Source organism: Odontomachus brunneus, unplaced genomic scaffold (genome assembly GCF_010583005.1).
Source record: "Odontomachus brunneus isolate Ranch 3 - 2012 unplaced genomic scaffold, Obru_v1 Obru_scaffold_154, whole genome shotgun sequence".
Lineage (NCBI taxonomy): Eukaryota > Metazoa > Arthropoda > Insecta > Hymenoptera > Formicidae > Odontomachus > Odontomachus brunneus.
The window spans coordinates 515,419-528,639 of record NW_022639604.1 but is presented as its reverse complement, the minus strand read 5'-3'; the positions used below and the strand labels follow the sequence as shown (position 1 = coordinate 528,639).

Genomic DNA, 13,221 nt, shown 5'->3' with positions numbered 1-13,221 from the left:
TTAAATTCAGCGGCCCAAAATTTCACTGTCGTAAATGATGGTGCAGAGTCCCCATACACAGAATCCAACTCATCTTTGATTTGCGTAGGCGTATTGCCTTTCAAAAACAAATATTTAATGACAGCTCGATACTCGATTTTGTCCATTTTCACAAAAACACTCACATCAACTTACTCAAACGACTGTTACATAACAACTGCGAGTCCAAAATGGCTGAAACTTCGGTGAGTAACTGTCAACAGATGAACAACGAAATTCACTAGCTTTTATTTACAAGTGCTGCTATCTTCACGTTGAGGTCGGAAACTTTTCAGACCACCCTCGTATATATATATATATATATATATATATATATATATATATATATATATGTTTTTACAATTAGCTATTTTTACAATTAGCATACAGTTTCTGTTATAGAATTCTTTTTTGACACAAGCAAAAGGTATAATTGTAATGTTAGTCGCAAGAAAACCTCGATTTTTTTTCTACAGTATTAATTATTAAAAGGATTCGATAACTGTTTTACATTTAATTTTCAAGAATATCTTTAATAATTTATCAAAAACAATATCTTTATGGAAGGAAAAGTACGGTAAAACATCCAGTTATTGATTCCCTTTAGTGATTGATGCTCTAGAAAAACCTGATTTTTCCTTGCAATCACCGGCAGTTGTTCACAGTTTTATTTGTGAAGTTTCAGGGACCAGAGAGTGTAGGCAAGAAATTTAACTACAATGATGGTTGCAAGAAAAATGAAACTTTTTTAGAATTTCAATGACGAAGGGAACGAAGGGAATAATTGGGTGTTTTATCTAATTTTCCGCGGATATTTTTGATAATTTATCAAAATTGGTATCTTCGCGGAAGAAAATGTAGGATAAAACACCTAATTAGTGATCCTCCTTATATAGTATTAACGTTCCAATCGACTGTGGTAGAAAAAAACTTGCTTTTCCCTTGCAACCAGTGACAGTTGTTCATAGTTTTAATCGTGAAGTTCTCTTTTGGAATTGCAAGCACGATGTTTAACTGCAATGCTGGCTACAAAAAAATCAGGTTTTCCTGGAGTGTTAATTACTAAGAGGAGATTCCATAATTAGGTGTTCAAATACAGTCTCAGTTGTGAAGTTCTCTTTTTGAATCATAGAATACAAGGAAGAAATTTAACTGCAATGCCGCTTGCCCCATTGAAAACCCAAGTTTTTTTTCCAAAGTTTTTTTTTCTCAGTGACTAAAAGGCCATCTTCAATGGGATTGGCAGTAAGACAGTAGGCAGTAAGACATAAGCAGTAAGCAAATTGACCAATCACAGTCGATTATTACAAGATCAATTTACTGTCTGCTATCAATGTCATTGTAGATGGACCTTAAGGGAATTAGATGTCTTAGGGCTGTGGCACACAGAAAAACTTAAGCAGTAAGACGTAAGCAGTAAGTAAATTGACCAATCACAGTCGTTGATTCTTGGGCCGTAAAAAGAATCAATGACTGTGATTGGTCAATTTGCTTACTGCTTACGTTTTACTGCTTAAGTTATTCTGTGTGCCACCAGCTTTACCCTAATCGACTTCGTATAGGGTTCCGCGAATGTGAGCGAATCCTTATAATTTGCGCGAGGTATTTTCTGTCGGTCGCGAGACTGGCGTAACATGCGCGAGCATGCATTAATCCGTTAAAACGAGACGAACGATGGGGGATGGAGTCGCGAGCACGATGTAACGGCTAATTCATCGCGCGGTTTGTCATTAGCTGTCGCGCGCACGTACGGGACGGCGTACGGGAACGTTTCCGGTTACGTTTACGGCATCGGCATCAATTTTTGACGACGACGTCGTGCCCGCCGCGGACGCGCGTCATGATTTATCGATTCCGGCCGGTTAAACATCGACAGCCCCGGCCGGCTGGCCGGAGGCTGATGCAGCCAACAACGGCGAGCCGATAGGACTCACTAATCATTAACTGGCGGCCCAAGGTTGTGGCAACATTTCGCCGATTGTATCTCGCGGACGTTCGACACGGTCGCGCGTAATCAATATGTACGATGATGGTGGTGGTGGTCCCTCCAAGGGCCGCTCCGCCGACCGAAATATCGCGATAATGCATACACATGCACACACACATACACACAGAGGCAGGTCCCAAAACGCGCTAATTTAAATTACCACGCTTTCAAGCCCTGCTCGCGCTCGGAGCGTAAATTTAAATTTCTGAAATGGGACGCGCGCGCCGATAGGAGAGAGAGTGCTTGTTAGCACGGTGGTAGCCATCAACATAATTAACCTCCCCCCCTCCTCCCCCCTAAGTGGAGACGCCTGTGTATCATTATTAGTATACGCCTCGATGTTATGGGGTTCGAATGTGCTTACGAGAATTTAGGTCCGCGTCAGGTGCCCTGATTTAAGCGCAGTAACGCGAAATATCCAATTAAGTCATAATGGGGGTACCTATTGCCAACATCCGGCTGCAACACATCGCGCCGCTGCGGCGCGATATATTTACGTTCACGTTCACGAGGTGGCGCGGGTGGATAGGCGGGATTGGTCTTTTGATACGACACACGATGAGCGCGTGTAACGAACGGCGGCCTCCTTGATTCGATCTACCTTCCGATGGAGTAACGTAACGTGAAGGGTGCACGTGGATGTGTGCGCGTGTAGACGCGTGTACGTTACGGGTAGTACGTGCCGTCGAAGACGCGCCAATTCAGCATATTGCCCGGAAGAGTGGAGAGGTGAGAGAGCACCTCCGAAATCAAAGGAACGTATAACGAAACTCTTAACGCAACGACGACCTAGTTCGTTAAACGCGCCCCATCTCGCGTTCCAGACGTGACTATCCTTCCGAATGGCATTCTCGGCTGTCGATCGTGGCCGAGAGACTTCTTCTCCATGCACGCACCCCAATATGCGATCACACAATATGCGATTTCAATGCCATATTCGTTGAAAAATGTCGGATAAAAAAAACCAAGTCTCAGTGTCGCGCAAATTTTGTTACACACACTGCAGTACAGACGAATTGTATAAAAATCGGATCAGATCGATAATTTGGCGTATTAATTTCAACTACTAAACGAGTTAACAATATTAAGACGCAAAATTAGTCAACAGTAAGAAGTTGATTAAACCGAAACGTAGGACGATGTGGATGATGTGGAACAATATTGTAAAATATTTAATATTATTCTTGATATAAATATTTCCTTAAAATATATTAAAGATTTCTTCTTAAAATTTATAGGTTCCTTTAAAATTATACTTTTACAAACTTTTTTTAAAGCTATTTTTAAAAATCTATTTTGACATTATAATATAAATTAGTACAGAAACAATAAATTTGACAATCTATCGAAAAAAAACATTTGAGTAATCACAATAATTTTATGGTAAAAAGTCAATTTTTAAACACATATGTAGTAATTTCGGTGATAATTTTTGCATGGTTCAAGGTTATAAAAATTTTGTTGCAATTTTTACAATATTTTCTTCGCCTATGACATAAATATTTTTTCAACCGTCAAAAGATCGACCTAACTGCATAATATGAATAATTCTACTTCCGCTTAGAAGGTCAAATAAATCAGACGATTGATACAATCAATGTATTGAATCAGTTGAATCATTCTCGTTTTATTGAATTAAATGTTGAACTTGTTTTACACAAACAAAAGATTAAAAAGATATAAAAATTTTAACTTATGGCAGTTAACTCATCGTACACGTCGCTTATCGTTCAACACGATTCGATTTGTTTTGACGGGTCTTTTTGTACACTGAGAGAAGGATTTAGTAAATATTATCAAAATTTAGTTACTATTACTAAATGGTAGACGTAAATATAGCGGGCCAAAGCTATGGCAATACTTATTAATTAATTTAGTTCTGTAAAATAAATTATTTATTTGACAGAAGTAAAATTTATTTGCTTCCAGAATATATTTGGTAAATAAAACTTATTGAATAGTTGAGCAAAATGAGCGATTTTGTAATAGTTACAAAATTTTTAGTAGGTTCAACCAACCATCTGTAATAATAGATACGATGTAAAACGAGATACGATATTGAAACGATGTAATAGCTGCAAATGAATGAATTTTTCGTTGTGCTGCAACAAAATATATTTATACTGGTAACAAAATAGAATTCGTACCTACTGAATCTTTTATTACATAGGATATAATAATTTCATAACAATTATCAAATATCTGTTCATAACTGTAATATATTTCATATTAAATATTTAACATTAAATAACCATTACTAAATTATTTAATTGATGTTACTGTGAATGCAATTACGTCATACTCCCGATCTATTAAATATTTGGTAATGATTATCATATTTAGTTACTAAGAATTCAACGAATTTCTGTAACTAAATGCAGTTTGTTATAGTTACCAGTCTTTTCTCTCAGTGTATAGTGTATCGAAAGAAGGAAGAAAACGTAAGAATGACACCTCGCGCCCATTTGGTCTCGCGATGCTGGCGTCACAGCAATTTGGAATAACTGATCCTCACTTTCTCAGCCTCCCCTTTTCTGTTACTTTTGCAGTTCGCAACGGTTATTCTTGCGTACCTGTTGCTCTCTCGGAAGGACTCGATATTCGATTGAACACAGCTGCTAGGGCGGTGCGATACGGGCCAACTGGTGTAGAAGTATGGGTCGCGCCCTCCCGTAGTCCGCACACAAATCAAACCATCCACAAGGCCGACGCTGTTCTGGTTACGTTGCCACTTGGGGTCCTCAAGGCTTACTCGCCGCCTTCCGGGGTCGCCTTCCATCCGCCGCTTCCGGAGTGGAAGACTCAGGCCATTCAACGACTCGGCTTCGGCAATTTAAATAAGGTGAGCGCCGACGTCTTTCCTACCTACACCCCAACCCCGGTCCAGAATCGCCAGTGCCGCTTCGCTGTCGTCCTAAAGCGGCCTGATTTATGCCGCTCGCGAGAAAGACGGCAGAGAGGGAGGAAGGGCTGGCTGGCTCGCTGTCGAGCGGGTGTAAGGGCATTAGGACTGCATAATCGCGCATTAAGTCTTATCACCGATCGCGCACTGGCAGATTCCGGCGGTAATTAACGTGCGTTCTTTTAACGAACGGGGACCAACATCGAAGGGCGTGGCAGCAGCAATGCGCGGGCATTTGGCGTACGTCATTCGATTAAGGAATGTCGTAACGGTTAAGCGGTTACGATCAGGACAGACGGGATCGAGGCAGATTTCTTTTAGGGGACGCGCGGAATCGTATCGCGACAAAGGGCTTATCGGGATATCCGTATCTCCTGGATAAACGGCGATTAATTACTCGCTGTTGAAATTGTCATTCCGGCCCGGAGATGTGGGATTTATGTTTCTTCAAACATATAAGTGGAATCGTGGTGAATATCTGTGCGGAATCATGTCACTATTCTCCTCTTCAGCGACAAATTTATTAAAATCAAAAGAAAATGATATAATTTTAAAATGACATATGACATTATATGACATTTGTTAATCATGTGACGAGTTGCCTCTCTTTCTTATACATAGAGTTTTGTGGCAAATATTTATTCATAGTAATGTTTGTTATATTTTAAAGGCACTTTACTCAACATATTCTTCTCCTTTACTCTTGTGAACCGCCTTATAAGAATATGCAATCTATCTTTATAAGTTTAAAATACTCAAATATTGGCATCCAGTGACTTTAGTCATCGACAGTCTAGAAAAACTTGATTTTTCTTGCGACCAGCATTGCAGTTAAACCATTTGTCTATACACTCTATGATATCAAAAGAGATCTTTGCAATTAATATTGTGTGAACAGATGCTGTTAATTGTAAAAGATATAATATTTTTCTAGAGCGTCAGTGACTAAAAGAGATACTAAAGATTGGATGTTTTATCCTAGTAGTTCGTGAAATTTCTCAACTGATATTCTCCACACGTGAAACGCGCGTTTTTTTTCTTTCTTTTCTTTTTTTAACGTGAGTAGAACGCAGTGGTATGAAAACACCGAAGAAACTGGAAGTGCCTCAGCCTTCTCCTTCGGTCTGCGCGTTTCAGCTCTCCCACTTTCTTAATCTCCGTGCTTTTTTCTGTCCAACTTCTCGCAGGTGGTATTATGCTTCGAGCGCATCTTTTGGGATCCAACGGCCAATTTGTTCGGCCACGTGGGAAGTACCACCGCGTCACGCGGCGAGCTCTTCTTGTTCTGGAACTTATACAAGGCGCCGGTCCTCTTGGCCCTCGTCGCCGGCGAGGCAGCCTGCGTAATGGAAAATGTCAGCGACGATGTTATCGTGGGCCGCTGTATAGCCGTCCTGAAGGTAAGTGGATGAAATTTCTAGCTGGCGCAAATATGAAGGTGGAGTAGGAGAGGTAAAAGGCGCGCGTCTCTGACTCCGCGCTGGTGTTATTTAGCGCACAAAGCTCGAGGATACGTCTCTTCGCGCCGATATTACACACTCGCGACCCTCCCTTTTCTTGCTGCTTGCTGTTTTGCGAGCAGGTACGCGGAAAAGCTAAAGGGAATGAATATCTAATGAAACGAACCTGTCTCTTTACCCTGGCACAGGGCATCTTCGGGAATCAAGTGGTACCGCAGCCGCGTGAGAGCGTCGTCACGAGATGGCGTGCGGATCCATGGGCTCGCGGTTCCTACAGTTTCGTCGCGGTCGGTAGTTCCGGCAGCGATTACGATCTCTTGGCGGCACCGGTCGCCGCTCCGTCGCCGCTAGTCAACCATCCTCCAGGCACACAGGCGCAGCCAAGGGTGTTCTTCGCGGGTGAGTATCAAGTCCGTTCAGGATACCTCGCGACACGCGCGTCATTAAGGACCAGTTGTCTAAATTGAAGGAAAAACAAAGACAGACATACGATTTAACTATCAGTTAATTTACCAAGAAGTTGGAACAACCGGCCCTAAGACACGGGAAACTTATACTGAAAAAAAAGTCTGGTAATACTTACCACAGCCATTTGGTTGTGCGTTTTAGCATACTATTTGGCAAATAGTTATCATCAATATGGTAAATATTACCAAATGTGTAGTAATAATTACAAAATAGTTAGTAACAATTTTTGATCTAGTCAAATTAAATGATTTAATAAATAGTATTAAATACATTAGTAATAGTTAATATCAAATAAAGTAAAAATTACCAACTTGAACGGTAACTCTGAATGTTATCTTGGGAAAGTGTCGTGAACATGAAGCATCAGTTAGCTCAGTGGTTAAAGCAGTCGCCCGGCAACTAAAAAAGATCCACACTGAGAGAAAAGACTGGTAACTATAACAAACTGCATTTAGTTACAGAAATTCAACATCAATTAAATAATTTAGTAATGGTTATTTAATGTTAAATATTTAATATGAAATATATTACAGTTATGAATAGATATTTGATAATTGTTATGAAATTATTATATCCTATGTAATAAAAGATTCAGTAGGTACGAGTTCTATTTTGTTACCAGTATAAGTATATTTTGTTGCAGCACAACGAAAAATTCATTCATTTGCAGCTATTACATCGTTTCAATATCGTATCTCGTTTTACATTGTATCTATTATTACAGATGGTTGGTTGAACCTGCTAAAAATTTTGTAACTATTAGTATCCTTAGTAACTAATACTAAATATGATAATAATTTCCAAATATTTAATAGATCGGGAGTATATTATAAATATTTAATATGTATTATAAATATTTAATATGAAATATATTACAGTTATGAGCAGATATTTGATAATTGTTATGAAATTGTTATATCCCATGTAATAAAAAATTCAGTAGGTACGAGTTCTATTTTGTTACCAGTATAAGTATGTTTTGTTGCAGCAACGAAAAATTCATTCATTTGTAGCTATTACATCGTTTCAATATCTATTATTACAGATGGTTGGTTGAACCTACCAAAAATTTTGTAACTACTACAAAATCATTTATTTTGCTCAACTATTCAATAAGTTTTATTTACCAAATATATTCTGGAAGCAAATAAATTTTACTTCTGTCAAATAAATAATTCATTTTACAGAACTAAATTAATTAATAGGTATTGCCATAGCTTTGGCCCGCTATATTTACGTCTACTATTTAGTAATAGTAACCAAATTTTGATAATATTTACTAAATTCTTCTCTCAGTGTAGATTCGATTTCCGGCCTAGCAAACCGCGTTTTCGTCATTTTTCACCGGAACGAAAAGAAGACGTAGGTTCCAACCGCCGCGACCTTAGTACGTCCTCCTCATTCGATCATCATAGTTGGAATCAAGCATTATTACGATATTTGCAAATATTTTTAATATGACAATTTTTGTAATTATTACTATACTTTGCGTAATTCTAATCAAGTCTTGGTAACAATTACCATAATTCTTGGTTCATAGTTACCAAATGATTTGGTCATATTCACCTCTACTTAGTTGATACTATTTCACTAAATAATTTAGTAACTACAACACAGGCTGGATAATTATTACCAGAAATTTTTCTCATTGTAGTTATTGAGTTTTCATGTGTTTGTATTATGTGAAGTGCCATATGCTTGTGTGCTTGTGCAAATGCAAAGTCGCGTCAATTAGCGTAACGTATAGATTTATATACACAGATTGCAGATGAGAGATTTGAAGATAAGATTGAAAGTTGTATTCTCCTTGTTTGCAGACATACTATCTTCGTTCAGCTTTCTCCAATAAGAGTCAAGCTAGACAAAGATCGAATGCCAGCAGCGTACAGGGCATCTTTTTCTAATCAAGTCTTTGCTACCTTGTCTTTGCTACTTTGTGGAGCGCTCTACAGAATGAGTCATGGAATCGTAACACAGTTGATATATATATTGTTGAATATCTGCTGTTAAAGATAGAAAGCAATATGTGGGAAAAGTCGAATGGCTTAACAAATATTATTTTCTTATGAAGTAAGCAATTTACTGGTGCAATAATCTACCAGAAAAATGCAAGTATGCAACTTTGTTTTAGATTAAATCTCCCTTAGTTTTTGAATATATAAATTCCTCAGAATATAATACGTACAAAAGTATTAGAGTAAGATGCTCAAAATTAGGATTCTGTGACTCATTCTGTAAATTTATGACGTAACGTGATTTACATCGTCGCTGCCATAGACTTGAAGAGATAGATTACATACTCTTGCGAGAATAATAAGATTAAAGGAGAGAGATATGCTGAATCAGATGCTTTCTCTATCACACAGTAGGGGAGACCGATTGTGCCAGATGGTACATTTTTCAGAATTTCTAGATTGCAACTTCTTAGATAACTAATTGTTAAATGATTGAGTGTACAAACAAGATAGAGACAACCTTTTATATACTTTTATGCTCGTAACGACCCTAAATATAAACGATATATTTTCTTCTGTAATAATCAAAATACGAATATGCATAATGTAATCTATCTTGTTCTGGTACTGGGTTAAATTTACTAACAACTCAGAAGAGACTAACAAGAAGACCACGTATAAAATATTCTGATTAGTAATTCTGAAGTTTTCGCGAGAAATTTCCATAGATTCCTGCCGGCCATTTAAATAATGGCCAACTTTATTTAGCCTACCCATATACTCAATTTTAATCATTTTATAAATGAAAATTGCTTTTATTATCCGAAACACAGCTTAGGCAGCACATACCTTCTAGGGACGTCTCTCTCTCTCTCTCTTGTAGACATCCTGAAAACATGTCTATGTCCTCAGGACATCTCTAAGACGTTCTCAAGACGTCCCTTGAAAATTCTGTGTTGTCTGAGAGTGTATCATACACTTACAAGAAACTTCATTCTAATTAATAACACGTCATTTAAGTTTATTTACAAAATTACAATATGCTTGAAGATGTACTTGGGTGTTCTGTATATAAAAATCAGCTTTTCTTATTTTTGTACTCTCATTTTTGTCAACTGTAATATTATTCTGGTTCTAATAAAACTGGAAAAAAAGTATTTACATTCTAAAAGGAACATTTTGCGATTTCTTTTTCATTGTTTTTCTCGCGATAAATATATAAACAAAACACATAGCCAACATATTTCTTGAGTGAACTAAACTCGGTCCCCCTTACTCTAGAAGTAATTGACTTAGGGAAAAAACAGAAAAGAGTGAAACATAATGTGAGTAGGAAAGGACGCATTAGCCGTATGATCGCTTCTCCTCCTTCCTTCTTCCCATCAACTAGGCAATTAGAACAAGGAAAACATCGAATTCTCTGTTGCCTTCTCCTACTAATACTGACAATCTCCAACCCTCCGACGGGAATGTGCAGTCTATCTCTTTAAGTCCACGGCCGCTGCAGATACCGCGTTTCCGTTCCGGGCGCGCGCAGTAATTCCATCGACGGTTGTTTCAAGTTCCTACAATTTGCGAAATACCGCAAATCCGTTGCGCGAATTCGCAAGCGTCACGGTGCATTAGCGCTTATTGAGACCTAACGAGACGGTTTGACGAAACACGTCGCGACGAAGAAATTTCCGCGACGGATTAATAAGTATCAAGCGTGCGGATAAGGAAGGAGGGGGAGAGGAGGAGCGGTAGTGAGTGGCGCGTTCGGCATGACGTAAATCCGTCGAACTTCGCCCGCCGCGGAGATCAACGTCAAGCACACACACATACACGCACACACACATCGTCGCGCATGCGACCGTTTCCGTCTCGACGGGGTGGCGCGCGTTGATCTACATGAAACGGCGGATTTTCAGGTGAACACACAATACGGAATTATCCAGCGACCGTGCACGGCGCATTCCTCAGCGGCCTTCGCGAAGGCGGACGTATAGCCGACCAGCTTTGCGGGAGTCCTTACGCGCCGCCGACGATGCCAACTTCCGTTCCGCCGTCAACGGGGATCGCGCAGGCGAATAGCGGCACCAGCTCGACGCCTTAGAGTGCTTTCGTTCTTGCGATTTTTGTCTTTCTTCAGGCCGGGGACAACCGTCTTTCCGCGGGAAAGTCTTTCCTTTGCAGAGCTTTTCTCTCGGAAGAGAAAGGAGAGAAGCATTCTCCGCGATAATTCGAGTCCCGCGCCATCCGATTCGTCAACGAGCGCGACTGCAGATTCGTTCTCTGATCGGATATCGGTTCGATTTTAAGTTCAACGTTTTCACGACATGTTGCGTTATGTACTCTCTAAATTACTTGGAGTAAAATTTCGTTCAAGTCTCCTGATTACTCGTCGCGAAACTCTTGATTGATGACGTTTACAGTGAGGAAATGTATGCCCAAAATGCCTGCAAAATACGTCGAAATAAGAGAGGATATCCAAAAAATAACATTTGCAATAAATTAAGAACTTCTTAAAAATACACTTTCCCTTTTCTCTAATAATCAATAAGTAATTGTAAAATTAACGTGACTTACGTACGTTTAATGTACGTTTCCTGATTATTTTGTCACGTTAACTTTAGGTTATTTGTTGATAGAGTAAAAGGAAAGTATTTAGAGTATTTAAAAGATGTACTTAATTAATATTGTGTTATTTTTTAATATATTTTTTTTATTTCGACATACTTTGTAGGAATTTTGAATATATATTTCCTCGCTTTTGACGTCATAAATCAGGATGGCTGCAAAACGAGTAACTTTAAAACGAGTGAAAATTATAATGGAAACATTGGGATCACAAGAGAGAATGTTGCACTCAAACTTCAAATGCCTTCTTATTTACTTAAATTAACAATGGAAATTACTATTTCTATTGATTGGAGTGAATTTGCATTAATGATGGCGAAATATATTAAATTCAATCTTTAATTTTGAATAAAAATATTTATTCGAAATATTTATATATAAAATTTATAAAAAATATACAAATAAACAACATTTTCTCACACACTATGAATAGAAAATATTCATGCAAAGCTTCAAAGTGAAGAAGAATTCACCCTTTTTGAGTGAAAAACACTAGACTTATCAGATGGAGTTCCACTCGAAGAAATTCAGAGAGTACGTCGAAATTATTGTGACTAAGACTAAATTGTGAAAGCACGTCTCGAGTATTTCGTCTGTTCTATCTCGCCTGTACACGAGTTTTGATTGATGTCAATTATTCATATCGACTCGATTTTTCTGTATTAATTATAAAGTAGATTAAGTGGTTTGTCATATTCTTCCGCGTATATTCGACTGTTTGTTTCATTTTTCCTATTCCCAACTGTATGCTTCCATTATTTAGCCTATCTATGGAATTAATCGTTTTCGTAGATTATCGCGCTCACGAGCGAGAAGTATTATTATGATTATTTTACTATTTTTACTTTTATTATTACTATCATTATTTATAAAAGCATTCCACAACACACATTGATTGAATAAGAGACAAGAAACGACAGTCTGCCATTAAGTGTGAGCTACACGAATATTTCTTATCTGAAAAAAAATGCAGAATAACACGCAATCATGAAATTGAATTATCTCGTAGTGCAATATTACTTTGTACGATGATAAGTCGAAGCGGACCGATCAAATCCAATCCAATCGTGTTCGCATTTAATTCGTACTTTTGACGTGGTGAAGAATGCGCGCCATTATTTATGTATATGTATCGAATATTGCACATATTTTTGGACTTTGGATCTGACAGAACTGGCATTATTTTCTTTTCCATTTGCTGTCATCCCCGTTGCATGAGTGATCGCGTTATTTGCAGCATTTTTACTCGTAGTGACCGACACCTGTTTGTCTCTTCGAGAGAAGCACGTTCATTATAAAATAATATTGCGATCATAAAATAGTTTTACGACGAGTTTTGTTGCGGAGAGACCGATACACGGGTCGAACACGTATATTGCGCTTCCGCCGCGAGCGCAACGCATATTTGGACATTTTCACTCCATTGTGCCGACCTTTCGCACAGTTACGGAGAGAGGTGGACTTAATTAACGATATTGAAAACTAATCGGGCTGCGAAGCCGATTACGAGATTTGGCGTATATATTTGTGCGCGCGTGTGCATACGTGCATGTGTTATGACACAAGATATATGCAGATACGTGTATATTACAAATTAAAGAGTCATGAACGATACTCCACTGAAATTGTTTTTTCCCAATCTTCTCCTCAACTATAGATATATATTGCCACTTGAAATCATAAGAGTAATCACATAAAATTCAAGGAATGCGACAGAGGGAGGAGAGAAAGTGAGAAAATTTTATATATATTTTTTTTATTTTATTTTATATATATATATATATATATATATATATATATATATATATATAT

The 13,221-nt window shown here is 38.1% G+C and overlaps 1 protein-coding gene across 2 annotated transcripts in view; it reads left to right on the top strand.

The window, feature by feature from the left end:
• LOC116850765 (lysine-specific histone demethylase 1A) overlaps nt 1-13,023 on the top strand; it is a 240,016-nt gene extending 226,993 nt beyond the window's left edge. For both annotated transcript variants that reach the window (XM_032829404.1, XM_032829405.1), the window contains 4 exons: nt 4,555-4,847; nt 6,095-6,307; nt 6,556-6,766; nt 10,701-13,023. In XM_032829404.1, the coding sequence (XP_032685295.1) occupies nt 4,555-4,847; nt 6,095-6,307; nt 6,556-6,766; nt 10,701-10,885 (902 nt within the window). In that variant the 3' untranslated portion in view covers nt 10,886-13,023. The remainder of the gene's footprint in view (nt 1-4,554; nt 4,848-6,094; nt 6,308-6,555; nt 6,767-10,700) is intronic.
• The last annotated feature ends 198 nt before the right edge of the window (nt 13,024-13,221 follow it).